Here is a 19,762-nt window from a genome sequence, read left to right on the forward strand (position 1 = left end):
CATTGCGTCTGCTCCAGCCTGTCGTCCCCTTACATCACTCTGTTCATCTCTACCAGTAATGATATTGGAGTTTTCCACCTAAAGGTTTTGTTAGCTCGCAGTGTAGCTGCCTGCTGACTTCCCGGGGAGCAGAGTGCTGCTGGCTGTGTGCTGACATGTTTCCTCTCCAGCAGAAGCTCAAGGGCAGCTCTTCCTCCATGCTGTTCAAATGCGGTAATATGCTTTTAACATGACTCCTTGGCTTGTTGCTGAAAGAAGAGGAAAACCCTCTTTAGGTTTGCATCCGAAGCCTGGAACTGTAACAGCGAGAGGATGAAAATGCCTAGTAACGTTGCTGAATGAAAAAGACCCAATAAAGCCTTTTAATGTCCTGGATATCCCACTTCTTCAGGGAAAAAAGATTGATCTTATATGTGGGTTGGGATTTTTCCTTCAAAGAAAGTCTCCCCATCATGCTTTATTGTATTTGACTTTGTGATGAGTGTTCCTGTCTTGCATGATGTCTGAGCAAGGGAAAGAGATGGAAATAAATCCTGCCAAGCATCTGTTCCTGTGAAAGCTGGTGGTGCTGTGTTGGTGGTGCTCTGGCAGCTCTCTCCAGCACCTTGCAATCAAATGCCATCGGCGAGTCCCTGCAGCAGCAGCAGCAGCAGCAGCATCCCGTGGAGCAGTGATGCTGGAGCCCACTGGTGGGCTGCACACAGGGTCTCCGCCTGCCCATTCTTACAGTGCCCTGTGGACAGAGAGCCATTAAAATCTTGGTAGAGAATTGTAGTGAACAGTTTTTTGTTTGTGTTTTTTCTTTTTAATATTGTCTGGCATTGATTTCCCTCTCTCCATAACTAGGGCAGTGAGGTTTCACTGCTGTGAAGCAACTGTTCTTGAATTCGTGAATGTGTTAATGTTTGAAGAATCTTAGATGATTCTGAGACTTCAGTTAAAAGGAGTGTAAAATGATGCTTAGAAAAATCGTATTGGTTTGGATAAAGGTTTCAGTGGTTTTTTTGTTGTGTTGTTTTGTTTCAATTTGAGCAATACATTTCCAAGAACAAATGTTTCCAGTATTTTAGCTTGCTAGAAACTTCAGCCTTACCAAGGCTTTCAATAATTTAGGAGTTGATCATTTTAAGAACTTCCCTGTGGTATAGATAAAAGACGACGTTTTTCTGACTTGTTAAGCAAGCTCAAGCTCGGCAAAGCTTTGAGGTAACTGTTACTTCATCTGTTACTGGTTTTGTAAATTAATTTTACCATTTGAGTTAGTCGTGTGAGAAATATTGGTCAATTATAGAAACTGCTATATCATACATGTCTAGATCTAATCTACAACTGTAGAAGACCCCTAGTTTTATTTTAGCTGTTTAGGGTTTTTAGCACGTAAATGAGAAGCAACTGTAGAGAAATCTGAACTTGTGGACTTCAAGCAGTTTCAGGAGAGTGTACCAAATCAACAACTTCATATTTTTTAAGTATGAATCTGTTTTGTAGAAGCCCGTTGACAAGAGTGGGAGTGAAATTTGGGAAACTGTTCTGTCATGCGTTTTTTTATTTTTCTGATGAATTTTGTAGATATAAGTTTGTTACCGTCAGGCTTAGACATTTTCAGGTTTGTGTGGAAAATGAGCCTGTTCTGGAGTGTGTTGCCTGGTTCTGTACCGCTGTCTGACATCTCCCGCTTGGGTCACCCTGCTTATAAAATAAAAGGTATTCAGGTATGGATATTTGAACACATGAGTTGTTTACAAGAGGTTTTCTGGATCCCGAAGGAGACTCAAGAGTGAAGAGTCTATTGCTGAGCCTCTCCCATCTTCTGTAGAATGGTGGAATCTGCGAATGGAGTGTGCTGAGGAGCTATCATTTCCATACCTCTTGCTTTCTTTCCTGTTGGCTGTTCCTACAAATCGTGTAGGATGTTGGGCTGCAAGATATAAGTTTGACTGGTGGTTTAGCTTTTCTTTTTGAGGCTATTTCATTCTTACCCATCCTTAGGATGTTTACCTCTCTGATGCCAGTATTACTTCTCTAGCCAGCATTTCAAAATTTGCCTTTGGCTTTGACCCACCCAGATCCTGTACCTTCCAAAATGGAGAATATATGTAATAGTTCAAGGTCTTTTATGATTTCAAGGCTTTCTGGCTACGTGACACCTGAGAGGCGGGCTGCACAGCAATACAATCAAGTGTACTGTGCAAGTTTATATGCTGCCACCTTAAATTTACAATTTTCAGCCATCATTTCTGTGCTGTTGTTGGTATATTCTTGGTTTAAAAACAAACAAACAAACAAAGCTTTTTTCATTGCATTCACTTTTGTAGATTTTAAACTACAGACACCTGTTGTGGTGGCAACAGCACTTCAAAATCTGATTTACAGTACCCGGTGTCATTTGCAGGATGGGTGCATCCTGGGCTGTTGTACAGATCACTGGGTTGGTTTTGCGCAGGCTCACGCTGCGGTTTCGTGATGAAAGTGCCGATGCTCTCCCTGGGCCAGTGCTTGAGGGAGCGCCTCATAAAGCCCGACTCTCTCTCCAGCAGATTAGAGCACGGTGCATTTAAAGTTAAATATAGAAGGCGGCAGATCCTGTGTTCCCAGTAATTAACTATTCAAAAGTCTCTTCTGTTTTCCTGAACCTGTGTAGGCATTAAATCTGCCAGTAGTGATGAGTTTTACTGTAACTGCTTGCTTTTTTTTCTTTTAATCTTGTTCCCAGCTGTTTTAGAGGGCATATTCACAGGGAACAGTTGTAAAATCTGATAGTCAAGCTTCATGTGTGTGCAACTCTTCTCGCAGTTTAAAAAGACACTGTATCAAAGGAAAATAGAATTCTAGCACTAGAAATCTAGCATATGCATTTATATATTTCATAGCAACTATGAAACTGTACCAGTATGACTGGGTTGAGTGTCAGGTGTCATTCATTTTGTTGTCCTCCTCCCATGAAGGAGATGGGCAGTGTTGAACCCAGCCCGATGGCGTGTTTGTGCTCTGAAGGAGCTGTGACAAGAGGGTTAATTCTTACCTGCTGTGTGGCTTGCTTGACACTTTGTTTTTGAACCTTAGGGCCTCCTTCTGCAATCTATTGAAATTAACATTTTTTTAAACCCAGAGCAAGGAGTAAGGTATCAGCATCAGGTGTAAATACAATCAGAAAAACCTCGGCAAATGTTATATTTTATAGATCAGTCTCTCACAAATAACCGAAGGCCAGAAAGACAAACCAGATAAATATGTCAAATCTAGCTGGTCACTGGCTAGAGGGTGGGCTGTTACTTATCCATGTTGACTGCTAAATTATCTGCCTAATTAATTTTAAAAGCACCTCCTGTTCCTCTGCCACTGAGACAGCTCAGTGGGGTAAGAGGCTTTTGAGCTCTGCTCGGATGGGAGGCTTGGATCCTACAGCGCTTGGCTTGCCGTTTTTAACTCTCTTTGCAGATGGACAAACCATTTTTCCAGAAGGCTATTTAGCGTTGTGGGTTTTTTTAAATGCTTCTTGGTCTGTTAAAACCATAGCTTTAAATCTCAGTTTAACTGCTTGTTGCATCTTTCTATTTTTGATGACTTGCAGGAAGCAAAACCGGTCTTGACTCTTGAACTTTAGTGGCTATTTCTAGTGCATGTGGGCAGTTTCTGATTGCAGATAAATAGTAGACCTTGACTAGAAAGCAGTTGTTTGCCAAGTTAAACATTTGAAATGCTGCAAAAGTGGCCGGATAGTGATGCTGCAGCTAGAAGAGGTATTCTGCTGGATGGGAACATACTGGGTAGCTAGAGCATTGTTAACAGAGTTGTTAAATGAACTTGCAGGGCCAGAGAGAGCATTAACTTGGATAGTAATGTGTGGTCGCCATCTTTCTAGCCAAAGAGCTTGAGTTTCCCTTATGCTAGGAAGAAGTGTTGGTAAATGTGTGTACTTTTAAACTAGACCTTCCGAGTCCGCAGTGAAAAAATACAAATAATACACATTTTTGCAAAACTAAAGTTATTAGAAGAACGTGCCCAAAGGACAAAGCTTCTTGCATGGTAAGACTTTATTCTGGATGAGCAAATTGTATGTAACAGTGACCTAAAGACCTTCAGGTTGTGAAATAGGTGGCCTGCAAGTCCCAGCACTGGCACTTGCTGTTGGCAGGACAGGGAATGACCCGTGATGATTCCCACGTGCTGCAAAGCTTCTTGTATTCGCTGCTGTTTGCATTCAGCTGTTTGCTTAGCTGCTCATTGCACAAGCTGCGTCTCGTGTGATTAAACTGATTATATACAAAGCTGAAAAATAGTTTTGTTTTGTTTAGATAAAATGGCATTAATATGTGATAACTTCCCAAATTTTTTAATGTTGCATGTTGAGATTCACTGTTAAGTTCTGAAGTAATATAAGACCAGCATTTTTTACTGTTTTTGTTACATGATGTGCTGTGTATGTCCTCAACTGTGTATTTATACACAAAATTGATGTGGGGAGATATGGTTATCATTTCTTATTTTTACAACACGTACATGTTTTTAAGAACTAGAAGTTACTGTGATAAAGTAATGCTTGGAAGAAACATTTGATTGGGATTTGATGGTGAAAACATTGTGGTTAGACCCTAGTAATGTCTTCAGCAGGATGGCCTGTAGCCCTGAGGGTCTGTCTGGTGATGGTGAGACCCGTGCTGTGCCCAGCCCCACCAGGATGGTTCCAGTCCTGTGTCCTGGGGGCTTCTGTGCCCCTGAGCGTCCCCATGAGATGCTGCTGCATCTCTGCTGTACCCCTGCCCAGCAGAAAGGACAGAAGCGCCTTCGCTTTCTTGCCCCAGTTTAAGCCTTCAGGATTTTGTACGGGGATGCTAAGAGCCAGGTTTTGAGAGAAGCACATCTCTATTATTGGGATTATTCTTGGGATCATAGTGCTCTTCGTCTTGTAAGAGAATGTGATTTATTCTTTGAGTATACATCAAGAATTTTCATGTGTTGGGATTTTACTACTACTGAATGTTTGTTTTGCCTTTAAGGTAAACTGTTGTCTGTAAATGCCATAGTAAAAATATACTTTTCTCTTTTTATTTTTCTTTTCCTCTCCAGAAATTTTATGAATAAGAATCAGAAGCCGGTGCTAACAGGCCAGCGGTTCAAAACTAGGAAGAGGGGTAGGTTATGTTACATTTTTTTACTTTATTTTCCTCTTTGTTAAAAGTACTAGCAACAGGGCAGGTGGAATAACTGAAAGTTCAATAGGATTAGGGTTTATCTCCTCTTCAGCCATGTTAAGAGTACAGATGATAATTTTAACTATGCTATGAATTTTGTTATTTTTTCTAGGTATCTTAGGACTTTCATAAAATTTGAGTTTATTAGTTATGAAGTCTTGTAGAAACCTCAGTTAAAAATCAGATTCTAACTGAGTTTATAGTATATCTATACATGACGAAGAAAACTTGTAAGATGTTTGTTTTGGGTGTTTTGTAAAATGTTCCTTTCAACTAAAAAAAAGCAAAATAGGAACTTTTATTTAAAGGTTGCATAAAGAAAATTATCTGGCTTTCTTTTTTATAAATTTTTGGTTTTTATTACTTTGACTCAAATCTATGCCATATCTATAAATGAAATTTTCACATGTAAAAAGGAATGCTCTCACCTTCTGTCTCCATGAGATCATCTCACTGGCCCTGCTTTTTGTAACAATAGAGGTCAGAAAGCTTCTTTTTCATAAATATAATTTCTGCTTTGTTAGTGTAGGTTTTTTTCTTTGTTGTTAAAATAAAACAATTACCATTGCATAAGTCCAATTTTATTAATTGCGATATTTATTTTTCTGTAAACATGGACAACACCCTATGTACAATATTGTGTCAATTTTTAAAGAAAGCAAAGTAGTGCTAATTATATCAATCATCCACATATTCTGTACAGTGAGTATCATTCTCAGATGCTTGTTCATACTGTACACAGAGTGCATTTGTCATGGTTTAGAGAGCAAAAAATATTTTTAATAAATGATTGGTTTGTGGAAAGAACACTTAGATATTTTGCTGTTTTAACTGCAGATTATTAGAGCACAAATAGATGGGGTTTCTGTCTGTCATGTAACAAACTTTTTCTGTCTTGACTTTCTGATGAAAATCTAACACCTGGTCATAACTTGTTGTAAAAGAAATTTGAGCATTTTCTCAGTGTGGATGAAACAAAAAGACTTCACAGCCTTTCCCAGAAAATTATGAATTCTGTCACGAGTCTGAGGAGCTGAGTGCATGTCTTGAAATCTAGAATGGTCACGAAGTTTGGATGAGAATTGCAAAATAGTTTGTTTTCAGTCGTATTAAAAACCAGTGCTGGCTTTCTTCCATCTTTCCTCCCTTGCGCACATCGCTTCCTCTGTTTGACTGGTGTGGTCTCTTGAATTGCAAACGTCCTTTCCATGATGCGCATACAACATTTGCAGGTATAACTAATTAAAAAAATTAACCTATGTTGTTTGTAATTAATTGTCGCAATGCTCCAGTAATTAGTGGGATTAACTTTGTGTTGGCATGGTCCAGAACGTTGTGCAGTAGGAGCTGTGTGCTGCATTAACTAGCGACAGCACACATGGAACTAGAGGAGTAGAATTAACGATCCCTAAAGAGAAACCTCTGTCAGATCAACCAGTAAAAGCAATCGGATATACATCCTGCTGGATTGATCCAATGTGTGATTCAATCTATGTTGATTGGTTATGGTACATACTTTTTGCTAAAATTGTCCTAGAAAATATTCTCTCATAAAGATTTCCTTTTCAGACCGTGTATTGCAATGTATTTGGCATAATGGGTCCTAATACTGATTTGGTCTTTGGCTCCCTATTTAATAAAAGTAATAGTTAGAATAAATAAAGAGCTTGTATTTGTAATTCTGTGCCTGTCTCTGAATTTCTGTCACAGTGATGGGAAGTGACACTAGATGCTCTTTGACTACATGGAAAAAGGAAAAGACTCAGTAGGGTGTTGTTTTCTTTTTTTTTGAGAGAGATTACTTTAATGAGGTTTGGGATATTAAATGGCTTTAGTATAGAAATTTTAACATGAAGGCATTTCTTTATGTGCTTAAAGCATAAAACCTCTTCTTCAAAAATTGCAGAATTCTGGTTGCCTTAACGTTTGAGGATCCTGCTTAGAAATATTGTAGATACCTGTTATCTTTCTAGAGGCAGAGGGCTTGAGGAAGAGAAATGGCTTCCTAGAATGTTCATTCCCTTCTGTGTGTATATGTATTTTCTTTTTGTATCGTAGCAGTGTCACAGACTTAAACTAGAAGATACTGCTGGTTTTTGTACTTCGGGGAGTCACGAAGCGTCACGCAGGTGGAAGGGAGGGCAGTGGCCGTGGTCTGGCCATGACATTTCAGTCCTCGCAGACTGTTTTGTTGTGTGTACCAGGTAGAGAGCAGGATCTGAAATTTGCAGATCTGTGGGGAGTCTAAGAAAAATAATTCTCTATATGAACTCTGTCATTGGTCAGCTAGCTGCAACTAATCTCTGAATTTGAACAATTTTTGAGCTTTCAGAGAGCAAAAAAAGGAAATAGAATTTTTTATTATTATTGAAAGTTTGACAGTGTACTTAGTGTCTAAAATATTTTTTGGAGAGAACTATGAAGGAGAAGCTTGTAATTCCTACTCTTTCCAGCTTCATTAATTGACCTAATAAAAGGTACAAACCTTGCCTCCAGCATATATAGCATCAGGCATTAAAATGGCTTTTAAAAGATTTGAAGGAAGAAAAATGATGTTGTAAAGGGAATCACCTTCCAAGGGAAGGAGACATCTCACAGTTCTGTGTCGAGCTTTTAGCAATCTGGGCAAAGAAAATGGTTTTGTTCATTCTTAGTGTAGTCTCTGTACCTGTTGAATACTACGTTTTGCTGAGGGTCAGCGGTAGTTTGCATCTGGCTGGGATTTGTGCTTATGGTGCAGATACGTGGAATGTGGATTGTATTGGCTGCGCCGTACTTGCATGCATGCAAATTGATGTCCTTGTGTCTTCTGAAATAGAATAGCAGAAATGCCAGTAGATAATAAGGAAAATGTATGTATCCAGACAGCTGACAAATACCTGCAGGGCAAAAAGCTTCCCGAAGGATTAACAGGAACAAACAGTGCATATTGTTTAAAGTAAGTTGACAGGCAATAGCCGAGACCCAGGTTTGTTCCCATGGTATAGATAACATACAGTTAATACCTGCTAAAAAACTGGTGCTGAAAAGTAAATGGCAGTTTAACGAAGAAGCTAAGCAAAATGAGGCATGTTACTTTCAGGAAGAAAATTATCTAGTAAGAAGTCAATATTAACACCTCTACATTAACTTGAAGTAAGAAGAGGGGCCAAAAAGGGCATCTCATTTTTCTTCCACAGAAATATAGTTGTGGGCTTCCTGCTGAGGAGTTAATGTTTATTTGTAAGGAGGGGTATATAAATGTACTTTGTGATTTCCTTGGACGCAAAAGAAAGGAAATAAAGATCTGGGAACATGATGAAAATGAAAATCTGTGTATAGCACTGCTGCATTGGATATTGTATGAGTCGCATCTGCAATGTACACCTGCCTCCGTTAGCCTGTGATTGAAACTGTGCTTGTTCAGTAATTATGTACTTGACAGCTCAACATACTGTCACCACTTCTGATGATGGCTTCTTACTCACCCTGTTGTACTACATCAGCATATTCCTCTTCAGTACATTAGCTTGGTAGGAAAATGTTCCAGTGAAATTATAAATCGTTTTTCATGCAATGAGTTTACCTCCTCTTCCTGTGAAAATTTTTAGATTGTGATAGACAAGAAAATAGTAGGGTACTCCAGATGAGAGGAGAATTTCTGGGGCACGAGAAGAAGCTGTTTAAAATAGCTAAGAAATATTAATCATGGTGTTTGTTTGTATTAAGCACTGTTTACCCATGATACCAAGCATATAACACTTTTCAGTTTAGATGTGGGCATTGTACATTTTTAGACAAAATATAGTTGAAAAAGTAAAATAGGATTATTTTTTAAAACACATCTCTTAAGACAGAACTCTGTCTTCTTACTAGTTAATGAGTCATCAGGCTTTTATTTTTTTATCCTGCAAATAATACATATTTTTTGGTAACTCAAAAGAGAATAATTACACTCAGATACTTGTTTATGGGTGGAACCGTGTTTCTGGTTTGCAAATAAAACTGCCTGAAGTGCACGTACTTGTTTTTTTGGAGGTTGGTTGGTTTGTTGCTTGTTTCAGGTTGTTGTAGTGAGCTGAGAGAGGAGCTGAGCATGGCAGGAGAAGCTGGGTTGGCACTGTGATGGTGTGCATCACTTTGGGGCCAGCTGTGTTTGGGAACCAGTACCTGGGTACCCATGTTGTTGAGTAATCCTCAGCTTTGGTCTGAGGAGGTCAGCTTCAGGGGATGGGTCAGCAAGCTGCTTGGAGACGAGTGATAGAGTCAACAAGGCACTAACAACTAGGCATAGCAGGGAACTTCTGGAAAATAAGGTGATGCCTCATTTTTCCAGTATCTCTGAGTGCTTGACAACCGTGGAGCTGCTGTTGGCTCCTTGGAATCACCAGTTAAGTAGTCCATTGAGTGGCCTGGACACTGAGTGGGGAGGCATTGCTTGTGCTTTATAGATAAAATGGTTGTGGAAGAAGGGGATGTGTTGGAAGAAGGAGAGAATGGGCAAGTGATGCCTTGAAGAAGGTAGAATGAGCGCGCTCCAGGTACACGCAAGAACAGCAAGAGAGAAATGTGTCTATATTAGAAATAATAAAGCTGATAAAATTTGTCATTGTGTGTAAAATAATCGTTTAATTTCCTTAAGGCTATTGTGGCAGGAGAAAAGAGATTGGGGGAAGAAAGTCTGGCAGAAAACAAAGTCATTTGGCGGTTGCTTTTGGTTAATGTTTGTGATAAAAAGCTGTCCTGTGAGTTGCAGGAAAAGGAAACCTGCAGCCAGACAATGTGTAATGTCCAGAACGGCTTCTCCCAAAAAGCCTGGGACAGCTGGTGCGTTTCAGACTGCATTAGCACATGTTTAGACAGGAATTTTACCAATCCTCATTCGTCTTAGTAGCTCAAAATCTCTGCATTTGTCTTCTGGATAATAGTATGTGCAGGTTTTAAAGAACTTGTGTCAACGTTTGTGTTAGCAAGGTGATAACAAACTAGTTTTGGTTTTCAAGTGTCACGGAACAACTCACAGTTCAGTTTCTGAAGTTGAAAGTTATTTTGATGCTAACAAGCTTTTCATATGTGTCCTTATATAAAGCCAGGACTTGTTAAGAAACTTCAGGTGTCTGTGGTGAGCTGTTAAGAGCCTGCAAGGAGCAGCAGCAGGAGGTGGGGGTAAATCTGCCCAGCTTTATCTGGAGGTTGCAGTTATTATACATCTGTTGTGACTAAAGGCCTTGACATAGGGATGTTGTCTGGGGGTCAGACTGTGCCTTGAGTGAGTTCAGCCAGGGACAGCTGTAGAAAATGCAGTGTGACTGCTGTATTTGTGTTCTTTGTGCTGCTTAGGTCTGTGAATATGAAAGGTAAATTCTTGGTTACACTATCTTGCCTGGTCCTAAATGTTTATGCAGAAACTATTTTTACGGCTACCCTGATCTCATCTTCTCCTGAAGTCTTGCCTTTCTTAAAACATTTTAGATATCTGACCACAGTTGTTTAAAGAAAAATATCAAGAAATGAAAAATGGAGTGTTCCTACAGTGAGATTATGCGCACATAACTGACATTCCCTTTATTCTGCTATCAGATTCAGCAATGCATGATGATACACACATTCAATAATATGTGTAACAAGAAAAGTAAGAGTATGAAATTTGAAAACAATTTCAATAGTTGCTTTTCCTCCCCTTTATTTATTCCCATATGTTTGTGTGTGTTTTGGTATTGGGGGGGGGCGTTGAGGAGGAGAGGAGGCGAGGGTAAACACTGCAAAATTGCCAGAGACAATACAAGCCAAACAAAAAAACTTTGGGTGTGAGTGGTAAGAATATGTTTATATGCCATGGTCATTTCAGTTGCTGGCTGGTACAGGATTTTAACAGGAAATTTAAAAATTGACTCTCTCTCCTTTTCCTTCTCCTTTATCTCTGTTCCAGATGAAAAGGAGAAATTTGAACCCACAGTCTTCAGGGATACGATTGTCCAAGGCCTCAATGAAGCTGGGAGTGACCTGGAGGCTATAGCCAAGTTTCTGGATGCAACAGGCTCAAGGCTTGATTATCGCCGCTATGCCGACACACTCTTTGATATTTTGGTAGCTGGCAGCATGCTAGGTAATCTACAGTGTACCTGATCCAGAATTTTGATGATCAGCCTTGCTTCTTTTTAGATACTGTCTTCCTTTAGAAAGTGGAAATTCTAAACTGTATTACGATTTCACTTATCTAGATGCTTCTTGCATCTCATATCATCGTGTTTTTTATTGTTTGTAGTGCAGTAATACCTGGGGGCTTGGTTGTGTGAAGTGTTTTGCAAATATCACAACAAATGGATACTGCTTTGAGAAGCCTTCAGTCTGAGCTGAAATAGCATATAAATGCAACAGCAAACAAAAAATGAGACACACTAACTTGGGGAAACAGGAATTTGTTAGCATAAAATAGTATAATATAACTCTCCAGGTTATTAGCTGTTGCAAAGCTTGCTTTCTATATGTTGCAACAAAGGTTAGCTAGAGAGAAGTGAAGGATAACAAGGAGTGCTTTGTGCATGTTCATGTGCCATTGCTTGGGCAAAAACATACCTTTCACCTTCCTCTGTGTTTTGAATAAGTTGGCTTTTTTTACTGGTCACATTGGTTTGATTCCTGCTTCCTGCTCTTTAGTATGTAAGAAGAAAATATGTTTTTGTAAAACTTGAGGTAATGCAGGAAGCAGAAGCCAGTGGAAATATCTAGGAAAAAAGCTTTCAACAAAATAAGCCAGGAGAAAACTTTGGCAGCAGTGTTCTGAATGTTTACACAGGCCTGGTAAGCATTAGAGGGGAAGTCCTCAAATTAGTAAGAGAGTGCTAATACTCTTCTCTTTGGAAAGGATTTATTTTATTGTGGTGCTTAAAGCAGTAATTAAAATATGAGTGAGGGTTATGCTTCAACCCATACTTATTTGATCACACTCAGTGCTCTCAAAACCAGCTGATATTCAAAATCTCTCAGTCCTCTGAGGTCTGTGTGATCTAAGGAGCAGCATATCAGCCAGCCTGTCCCTTTTGTCACATAACACCACAGCCTCGCACAGCTCGGGCTCTCTGTTCCCCCCTCTCCCCTGCTCGCTCTTACCCTTGCCTTCTGCCTCAGTGATACTAACACAAGATTTATTAAATGTTACAATTATAGAATATATTCTAAAGAGAGAAATCGTTTCTTGCTTTATTTATTTATTTATTTATTTTAGCTCCTGGAGGCACACGTATTGATGACAATGACAAGACCAAGATGACCAACCACTGTGTATTTTTTGCAGATGAAGATCATGATGCCATCCGAAATTATGCTCAGGTCAGTAAAGGCATGGTTGATTACTGTTTTCCATTTATGGAAGGACTACAGTGGAACATCTGCAGACTGTTTAGGCGGCAGTAGGCTGGTTACAGGGCAATTGAAAATCCAGTTAACCAGTAATCTGCCCTAACCTCTAAATTTTAGGTAAGAAAATAGGATGCCCAAGATAATCTGATCACAGCTAGCAATGCTTTATTTTACAGAAAGCGTTCATCCTTATTTCAGACTGCTGTTGGTTCAGTATATTTTTAGACACCATCCTATTATTTTTGTTGACCTTTTCTGTATGCAGCCTGAAAGATTTGTGTGAACACATTTTTAGAAACACGTGAAGTGTATGAATGACAAAAAATATAAAATTCACGCCTACGACCTTTAGTTGTATAACTAGTTCGGAATTGGGCATATATTCCAAGAGCTTTCATTTCTGTTATATATGTGATATATAATTCCTTTTGCAGGAATAAAGCACAAATGGGCCTATGTGAAGTTAACACAAAAAGCAATGAAACCTAGAGCATTATTGAAGAGAAGCTAACATGGCATAACTCTTTAATGGAAGATAATGATTAAATGAGAAAATACTTACTGTATGTAAGTGAATTCTATTGAAAGTTCAAAGCTACCAGACAATTCTGGATACAAATAGGATTGCATAAGAATGCAATACTACTGAGACTCCCACATGTCAAAAGTTTATTGTTAATTAAGTAGCATATTTATATTTTTAAATAACTAGCTATTATTAGGGTGCAGTAATTGAAAACATAAAAGCCACTGTCCCTGCTAAGGTGTTGAGGGTGGTAAGCTGCTGCAAAGGTGCCCGGTTGATTTAAAAGGAGCTGGGATCAGAATCTGCATCGGTAACGAATTTTTGCTAAATAGCAGCAATTCCTTTAAACACGTGTATTTGATAAGCTCAAGAAGTGAATTATACTTTTTTTTTTTTTCTGGAAAGAGAATCAATTCATCTTGTGCATCAGCTGTATATTATCTTAAAACAAGGTATTCTACCATAGGGAAATCTCTGTTATTAGTAAAAGCATTGATTCTGCCTTCTGGAATGTTAATACTTTAATAATAAAAAATTGGCAGTACCAGTCCTCCAAGGAGAAAATGAATTTTAAAATAAAAGGTTGCGTGTTGGAAAATGGCAAAGAAGGCTTCAGGATTTGAAGCAGTGGAATTTTCAATGTATTAGCTGAATTTCAAACCAAAAGCCACCAAATAAATGAACATTTTGTAGATAATACCTGAATGAAGAGATGTATCCTTTTATTGACTTCGCTAGGTTTTTAATGCATATTGTATTATGAAAACGTGGAGTTAAGCTAAAATAGCATTTAGAGCTTCTTTATCTTCTAGGTAGTTTATTACTTTGAGTCCCAAATGAACTGGTCATGTGGCTACTTTTTGTGGTTTTAATCATGGAAACAGTTCAAAGAGTGAAAAGTCTTCAAGAAAAAAGACTAAAGCTACCGTTTATATTTTAGCAAATGATTTGCCTATAAACTGTACTTCTGTCATTTACAGGGACTTAAAAATATGCAAAATTTTCTTTGGAAATATGAACAAGGTGCTAGCTTACATTTTCATCTTCCTTCTATTTTATGCCTTATTTTATTAAAATTCTGTGTTGCTGTGCCTCTCAGCATGGGCACAAGTCAATTTTTCTCTTGTTCTGAGCCAAAATAATACCATTTAGGATGTCTGGATGTATTCTACATTCTCTGAAAAGCAAGTTGAAACTTTCTAAACTTAATTTCTCCCTCCTCCCGCCCCATCCAGCCTGACAATAGTGTCATTTGTTCCCTGTATAAGCCTTTTTACCTGTGACAGTGAGTTATATGTTTTGTGCCCTTTGTACAGTAGTGAGAGCAGTGATTTTTGTTTATTTAATTTCTTCTTCCATCTGAACGCAGCCTGCACCTGCGCTGCTGCTGCTTTCACAATCTGTAGCCGCGTGATGGGAAACAAATGGTGAAAACTGGAGAACAAGTGTTTCCAAGAACATACTTGTTGTAAAAAGCTTTGTCAAATGTTTTTCCTCTTTCCCTGGTGGTAGCGTGTTTTGTTATAAGTGTTCCTGTTAGTGGATTTGACGAAGATCCTGCATCTCCTGAAGATGCCCAGCAGTGTTATCTGACGGCCTCACTCTGTTGAGTTACACCTGAGAGCTGCATTGCCAGGGGAAGGGTGCAGAGTTAACCTCCTCCTCCTTTCCCCTGCTTTCGGTCCATGGACAGGGTGAAAAGTAGAGTAGGAATAACACTTTGAGAAGTATGGAAAAGAAAACTCTCAAACTGCAGTCAATTCTCTGTTTCAAACATTGCAAGAATTGCTACACTTGTAAATAAACTAATAGAGGGATGTTTCATGGTCTGTCCTGAGAGAGACAGCGCAACAGATGACTGCAGAAATGTCATACTGCTGGCCGCTTATTTCCTAGAAACATTGTCTAAAACTACAGTGTAAGAAGCCATCAGTGCTTCCTATTTCTTTTTTCTTTCCTGCTGAGGAGATAATAAAAAGGATAAGTTGTCTTATGGATTAATCAAAGATGTTCTTTACGGATTCAGTAGTGGCAGTCACGTTTCCCTTTGCCTTTTCTGTTAATCTGTGTTTATCTTTAGGTCTTCAATAAACTCATCAGGAGATACAAATATCTGGAGAAAGCATTTGAAGATGAAATCAAAAAGGTAAAGTTGGTGGCAGTCTCCTTTTAAACATTAATAGTTTTAATCCTGTGTCTAATATAATTGCATATGTACAAATGCTGCACTTTCGTGTATTTTATTTAGCTCTGCTGGAAAAGATGATGGAATCTACAGGTGGCAGCTGTAGTCTGCAAATTTAGCTCTGTGGAAATACTGCTGGCAGCACTTGATGTAAAGTACTTCTGAATTAATGCTTCCTTTGATGGCTTTGACCAAACTCACCTTCCTATCCCAGGCTTTTCTGTGCAGAACTTCAGTGTGCTTTGGAGGGATATAGTTGTTAATGAGGGAAGATGTTACTGTCCTGATATAGAACCGCTTACTGTGGGTTTTTCCCACAGAATAAATGCAAATCTGCTCTGCAGAGTGTAACTCAATGTATGAGTATTAAACTGCTCCTGCATTGTGGAATGAGTCCTAGCCACAAGTTTTTGTATTTGAGGCCATAGATATGTGCAAGAAAAAGTCATCACCACTGGCAGAGTGCTCAGGATTTGCTGGTTAGACTGTAGTGGATATTTGTGGATACTGTTTTGTTTTGTGATGCTGACTTCTAAGGAGACAGGAGAAACATGGGTAGAAGTTTTTGAAAAACAAAACACAGATTTATTTTGTCTATTTTGAGCTCCTAGTAACAGATGTAAATATATTTTTCTAATGGTCTGAGTACATAATAAACACTGCTGCACTCTAAGTTAACAGGCATGCTGATAATGGCAAAACCTGTCCTGTGACTAAAATGCCATGTTTGTTAAAAGAATAAACGTGTATTTCTATATTATTTAAATGTTTGAAAGATTGCTGTGAGGGTCAAGTCAGGATAAGTCTGGAGTGTGATGCCTCACCACCACCTCTAGTTGCTGAGTAAATTTGGCTCTGATTTATACATTCTTGCTCATATAGGAAATTATTTTTGTGCTTGTGGCCAGCATGCCTATTAACTGGTGCTGATTGCTCAGTACATCGTTCTAAAGACCTAAATTTACCTCTGTCGCCCCCCCAAATCTAGTGTTCTTGCTGTTAATTACTATAATCATTGACATGAGAAGCACTGACTCATAGCATTCAAGTTGCAGAGAGTGTTCAGCATATTAAGCAAATACCGTGTCAGTTCAAGCCGCCTCTTCTCTCTTCTCTGACTTGCTTGGTTTGAATCCTCTAAGTTTCTAAGAATTCTCTTGGCACACTCAGTGACAAGATGAGACTATGATTAATATATAATGATTTGACTCTTCAGCTGAGGAACAAGTGCCTCTGATGTGAAGATTAACTATATGGTAGCTTCAGAGGAAGCAATAGTTTGAGGTACAGCGTGACTGGAGTCATGCTGCTCATGTAAAGCCATTGGAAGCACCCTAGCCCTGGCAGCATGGTGCCAGAGAGGGCTTGTTCACCCTGCAGACTGCAAATCTCAATTTTATGTACAGGCTTTTTGTATAGTTTTCAGTGTCAGATAACATCTGGTATGAGAAATCACAAGATGAGGTTTGCATCGTGGTCCTAAGCTGGGGGGTAACTTTTCCATCTGCTCTTCCATCGTCACCCTTAGTGCTGGTGCCAGTCTTGGCCTGGACTTGCGGTGTGGGTGCCAGGTGCACTCTATTCTTTGGCTAATGCAGTTTATTTGAAAATTTAGAAGTTAGGAAGGTGGTTGTGAAAGTTTGGGCCTGTGTGTTGCACCTGTGCTGTCATTGCCTCAAAAACGCTTGAGGACTGGTCGTAGTTTCCTTGTGCTTGAGGCTGAGGGAGCTGGGTTTCTTTAGCTTGGAGGAGACTGAGGGGTGACCTCATTAATGTTTATAAATATATAAAGGGTGAGTGTCACAAGGATGGAGCCAGGCTCTTCTTGGTGACAAACAATGATAAGACAAGGGGCAATAGGTGCAAACTGGAACACAGGAGGTTCCACTTAAATATGAGAAGAAACTTCTTCACAGTGAGGGTGACAGAGCCCTGGAACAGGCTGCCCACTGGGGGTATGGAGTCTCCTACTCTGGAGACATCCAAAACCTGCCTGGACACATTCCTGTGTAACCTCATCTAGGTGTTCCTGCTCCAGCAGGGGGATTGGACTAGATGATCTTTCAAGGTCCCTTCCAATCCCTGACATTCTGTGATTCTGCTTCCCTCTCTGTGTGTGGGCCTGTACTTCGGGTGGCTGTCTTCTCACTGATGAGGCTGCTGGGTTTTTAACTATTTAGTACTTTAATCACTGTGTGCAGTAATGCATGTGAGAGCAGCTGCCCATGAAAAGGGTCACAACATAGATACATTAATGTTTCTAGAAGGTGTTTCTGCACGATTTAATCATTCAAAGACTACTGCAGTTAGGTGATGGTTAGAAAAGCCAGAGAGCAACTCCTCGATGTTGTTTCATGGGTCATTGTCCCAGCAATCGTGGTTTTTCTGGTAGATTCATTAGGCAGCTAGAGCACTTGGGGGAAAATTAACTCATCTTCTGGAAAGTCACACTGAAAAAAAACAAGGCCATACCAGCATTTTCATTCTAAAGAACCAGATGGGAACCAGTGGGACTTCTCTTTAAAGAAAGACTGTCTTAGATGACAGTATTTGTACAAGTATTTGCTTTATATCTTCTAGCTCATAATTTTGTCATTTTGTCATGATTATATTTTGTCGTTATTATTTCCCAGAATCTTTCCCTTTCATGTGTGCTTCCAGCTTTCAGATGTTTTATTTCTTAATTCTCTCCCCACAAGATTGCAAATTATTCTTCTAGTGACATACGCAAACCTTACATCTACATTTTTAAATCTAAATTGTTTCATGCACGCAATTTCAATAGAAGACAAGGATTTTTAAGTGCATTACTCACCTACTGTTTTTTAATATAGGCAGCTTACGTTTGCATGAGTGCTGCCCAGTTGTCATGGTTTAACCCGAGATAGCAATACAACCATGATAGCTGCTCACTCACTCCCCTATGCCCCAGACAGGGGAGCGAATCGAAAGGGAAGGGAGAAACTTGGGTTTAGATAACCACAGTTTAATAAAATAACAAAATACTAATACACTACTAGTAAATATATTTATATAAAATAGAAATAGACTATAAAATAGAAGATACTCAATGCATTTCCTCACAAACTCCATCCACACTGAGCAGCCAGTTCCAGGAAGCAGCACCTGGTCTCAACAACTGATCCCGGAGAGAGAAAAGAGGAAAAAAGGCAGGAAAGGCCAAACTAAACGTCTTGAACAGAACCCTCCCAAAACGTCCTGGCTCTTACAAAAGAGACTGACGAAGGTGAAGAAATGAGAGAGCGACTCAAAGATCCCAACTCTCCTTAAATAGTAAGCATGACGCTAATGGGATGGAATCCTCTTATTGATCAGTCAGGATGTCAGTCAAGCTCTGCCCCATCCATGTCCCCCTTCCTCAATGCCTCACACCTGTGCGCAGAGCACTCAGAGTGTCCCTGGCTCTCAGACCAGAACAATTAAAAACATGAACTGTACTGGGGTGTTATCTCTTGTTCTCAAACTAAGTTCAAATAATGAGTGTGCTAACTATGAAAAAGAAAGGTTTCTAACTGCATGAAGAAAATTAACTCATTTTCAGTGAAACCAGCACACCAGTGTGCCTGCATAGACCTATGACAACATTTTGCAATAATTTGAGTAAAATTCTCAGTTCGAATTTTTGTTCATCTTTCTTACATACCTATTTCTGCCCAGGTCAGTGGGTGAACCATGCAGCATTATTTGTCTGTGTAGTATTTTTGTGAGCCTAAGGAGCATTCTGTATAGGTTTTTTATTTAAAAAATTGGGATAAAGTGCAGATAAGTATGGTTTTGGTCTTAACAGTAGTAAATATTACTGAGTCATATGAGGGCATGTGAAGTACTGGGAGATGTCATGAGGTCCTTTGTTTATATTCCCGTTTTCCTAATGGAAGAACTCTAAAGCTGGAAATTATGAAGTAAGAGGGGCCTAACATTCTGAGATCAAACGGGGAGTAAACAGCAATGCTTTAAGTCAGCTAAATGAAAGGCAAGAATCAGTCAGCGGGTATCTGTGATTTCTACTGCCTTCTCTACTGCTGACAGTTCAGTGCTGTCTACAGATGTGACAGACTGTCAGATGCTAAAGCAACAGACCACTTCAGATAATCAAGATATAAAAAGGCACCGCACTCCCTGTGTAGATGAAATTCCTTAATATTCACTATTAAGGCTTCCAGATTGCAAGAGGGAGAGCAGAAGCACTTGTTTTTCTAGTATGCTTTTTAATGTTGCGTGCATGTCTTTACTTGGGCCTATCTTTTATGCCCAGAATTTGTGTCTAAACGACTTTTCTTTTAAAGACAAAAATAGCATGGAACAGCACATTAAGTCTGGTCTTGTGCTTATTAGGCATTCTGGACTCCCACTTAAATACTTGGGGGCTCTTATAGCTATGATAGAAATACAAAATTGTGAGGCAGAACTGCGCATTTTATGCCTGGAATCAGCTTGTATCTGTAACAAAAGCAGTAATGGCAGCGCTTGGCTCACAGCAGGGAAGCATCGGCTGGGAGA

At 39.3% G+C, this 19,762-nt stretch overlaps 1 protein-coding gene across 3 annotated transcripts in view; it reads left to right on the top strand.

The window, feature by feature from the left end:
• Positions 1-19,762, top strand: part of BZW2 (basic leucine zipper and W2 domains 2) — a 57,191-nt gene that overhangs the window by 15,388 nt on the left and 22,041 nt on the right. For 2 of the 3 annotated variants that reach the window (XM_065051217.1, XM_065051216.1), the window contains exons 2-5: positions 5,068-5,132; positions 11,101-11,277; positions 12,397-12,500; positions 15,137-15,202. In XM_065051217.1, the coding sequence (XP_064907289.1) occupies positions 5,075-5,132; positions 11,101-11,277; positions 12,397-12,500; positions 15,137-15,202 (405 nt within the window). In that variant the 5' untranslated portion in view covers positions 5,068-5,074. The remainder of the gene's footprint in view (positions 1-5,067; positions 5,133-11,100; positions 11,278-12,396; positions 12,501-15,136; positions 15,203-19,762) is intronic. The other variant, XM_065051218.1, reaches the window with a different exon arrangement.

The sequence above is a fragment of the Columba livia genome, chromosome 2 (assembly GCF_036013475.1).
Source record: "Columba livia isolate bColLiv1 breed racing homer chromosome 2, bColLiv1.pat.W.v2, whole genome shotgun sequence".
NCBI classification, from domain to species: Eukaryota; Metazoa; Chordata; class Aves; order Columbiformes; family Columbidae; genus Columba; species Columba livia.